Below are 2,500 nucleotides of genomic sequence, written 5' to 3' on the forward strand. Positions count from 1 at the left end.
AGGCCCCTCCAGTAGCCCCTGCTGCCTCCTCTGCTCCACTCTCCTCCGCTCTGTCCTCTCCTCCGCCCTCTCTCTGTGTCTCTCCGGTCTCAGGTGCTCCTGTCGCTCCTGTCGCTCCTCCTCCCGCTCCTGCTGCTCCTCCTGATGCTCCTCCCGCTGCCTCTGCGCTCGCCCCCGCCGCTGTCTCCCCCTCCTCTCTCTCCGTCGTCGTCTTCTTCTTCTTCTTCTTCGCCTCCTCGCTCTGCTCCTGTTCCTGCGTCTGCTCCGAGGAGGCCTGTCCCTCCGCTGCCTTCACCGCTGGGGCTGCCGCTGCTACTACCACCGTTGGCGCTGCCACCGTCGCCACCACCACCGGGCCTGGCACTGCTGAGCCTGGCACTGCTGCTGCGGTGGCCGCTGGTGGCGTCGGCGCCCCGTTGGTGAGGGCCGGCGGGTGGGCATCGGCCGCGCTGCTGCTGCTCCGCGACGCGGCGCCCTCCTCGTCCTCGTCCGAGTCGATGTGCAGCATGGCGTTGAGCCGCGTGTCGGTGGGGAAGCTGGAGCGCAGCTTGGGCGAGGCGGCCCCTAAGGGCCTCTCTCCGGGCCCCTTGGGGGCCTCGATGGCGTCCAGGTAGTCGTTGAGGGACACCTGCCGGTGGGTGTGGCCGCCGAGGGGGTCGTCCGGCGAGTCGTCCGGCCCGCCGTTGGCCCCCGTCCGGAGCTCGCGCAGGCGGTCGTCTTCCGCGCCGTTGCCGTTGTGGAGGGCGTCGCCGTGCAGGGAGTCCTCGGAGCCGGTGGGGGAGGGGCCACGGAGGAGGCGGGACGAGGAGGTGGGGTGGAGCATGTCCTCGTCGTCAGATGGGCTCCCCGGGTCCCCGTTCATAGAGGAGGCGCCCAGGATAGAGCCCACCAGATCTGGACACACAAGGGGGGGTTGGAGTCAGTGTGTGTGTGTGTGTGTCTGTGTGTGTAGGAAATGATGAAACAGCAAGAAATCTCTCTCTCTGTCTGTCTCTCTCTCTCTCATACACACACACACATTCACTCTCTCGCTTACACACATACACATGCTCTCACTCTCTCACACACACACACATATACACACACTCCCTCTCACTCTCTCACACACACACACACACACACACACACACACACACATACATACACACACACTCACTCTCTCTCTCTCTCTCTCTCTCTCTCACACACACACACACACACACACACATCTTTCCTCTTTCCCGGCTCACCTTCATGTCCTGTCGTGATCTCCACTCTGAACTGAAGCTGGCCACTGACGTGTTCTGTGGGCAACCGCCGACACAGGGTATAGCTCACGGGCTGGTCTCTGTGTAACACACACACACACACACACACACACACACACACACACACACACACACACACACTGTTCATTCCTAAGACATGTGCCCAGCCTGAGGGGTTGAAGTAATGTCGCAAAATGTGCGCTTGTCATTAAAGTCAAGAGAGCCAAGACTCCACTCTAAAGTGCTGATGGAAGGAAGAGATTCCTATTCATCCACAGAGTCACTTTCTTTCTCTCTGCTCCGGCAGCAACTTGCCTACTCCAGCACTTTATGATACACTAGATTATTTAAATTCACATGGCATAGCGAAACACTCACTTCATTAAACTAGATTATTCAAAATTCACATTGCATAGTGAAACAGTCACCTCATTACGCCAGATTATTCAAATTCACATTGCATAGTGAAACATACATGGCGTAACTAATGGTCTCTTGAGATTGCTTTCCTTTAGTTTAGTGCACCCAATCCACAAATACAATGGGTGAGAAGGGTGAGGTGTGATTTGAAATCTCACTCTCTGCTGTCAAACTGTGTGTATGTGTGTGTTTGTAAGCATGTGTGTGTGTGTGTGTGTGTGTGTGCTCTCTCACCCTGAGGCGTGTCTCTCCAAGAGTCTCTGCACAGGGATGGTCAGCTGACCTAGAAAGCGCTTGATGATTGGGCGACTTTTGGCAAACTTGTCCTTGACCTCGATTTCCAAAACGTCCGTCATGAGAGCCACAAACGTATACTTCTGTGCGAGACAGAGAGGGAGACTTAATCATACGCTGGTGTTCATGTGTGTCTGTTCATCCGTGTATGCATGCATGTTTGTTTCTGCGTGTGTGTGACTGTATCAGTATCAGTATGTGTGTGTGTGTGTGTGTGTGTGTGTGTGTGACAGATGTTTCTTGGTGCTTTAAGCCCCCAGTGTTGCATTCAAGGCAGCGCTGCCTGGATGGCCCTAGGGTTAGGCATGGGTTAAGGTTAGGGTTAGAGTGGATTAGGTGACTTCAAGATGACGGTGACAGCGACGACGTTGGGGGCTTAAAACGCCATCGAGCGTGACAGATAGAGTGTGTGTGTGTGTGTGTGTGTGTGTGTGTGTGTGTGTGTGTGTGTGAAAGAGTGTGTGCTGACCTCTCCGTGCCACACAGGGTTGGTGGTGTTGGTGATGATGGAGGCTCTCCTCTCCTGGCCGTGGTGGGTG

At 56.0% G+C, this 2,500-nt stretch overlaps 1 protein-coding gene across 1 annotated transcript in view; it reads right to left on the reverse strand.

Moving 5' to 3' along the window:
- Nucleotides 1-2,500, reverse strand: part of hecw2b (HECT, C2 and WW domain containing E3 ubiquitin protein ligase 2b) — a 41,081-nt gene that overhangs the window by 22,411 nt on the left and 16,170 nt on the right. The window contains exons 5-8 of the mRNA XM_062527400.1: nt 2,431-2,500; nt 1,902-2,044; nt 1,230-1,327; nt 1-894 (exon numbers count right to left, since the gene is read on the reverse strand). The exon at nt 1-894 is cut by the window's left edge and continues 35 nt beyond it; the exon at nt 2,431-2,500 is cut by the window's right edge and continues 100 nt beyond it. Coding sequence (XP_062383384.1) covers nt 1-894; nt 1,230-1,327; nt 1,902-2,044; nt 2,431-2,500 — 1,205 coding nt within the window. The remainder of the gene's footprint in view (nt 895-1,229; nt 1,328-1,901; nt 2,045-2,430) is intronic.

The sequence above is a fragment of the Sardina pilchardus genome, chromosome 23 (assembly GCF_963854185.1).
Source record: "Sardina pilchardus chromosome 23, fSarPil1.1, whole genome shotgun sequence".
NCBI classification, from domain to species: domain Eukaryota; kingdom Metazoa; phylum Chordata; class Actinopteri; order Clupeiformes; family Clupeidae; genus Sardina; species Sardina pilchardus.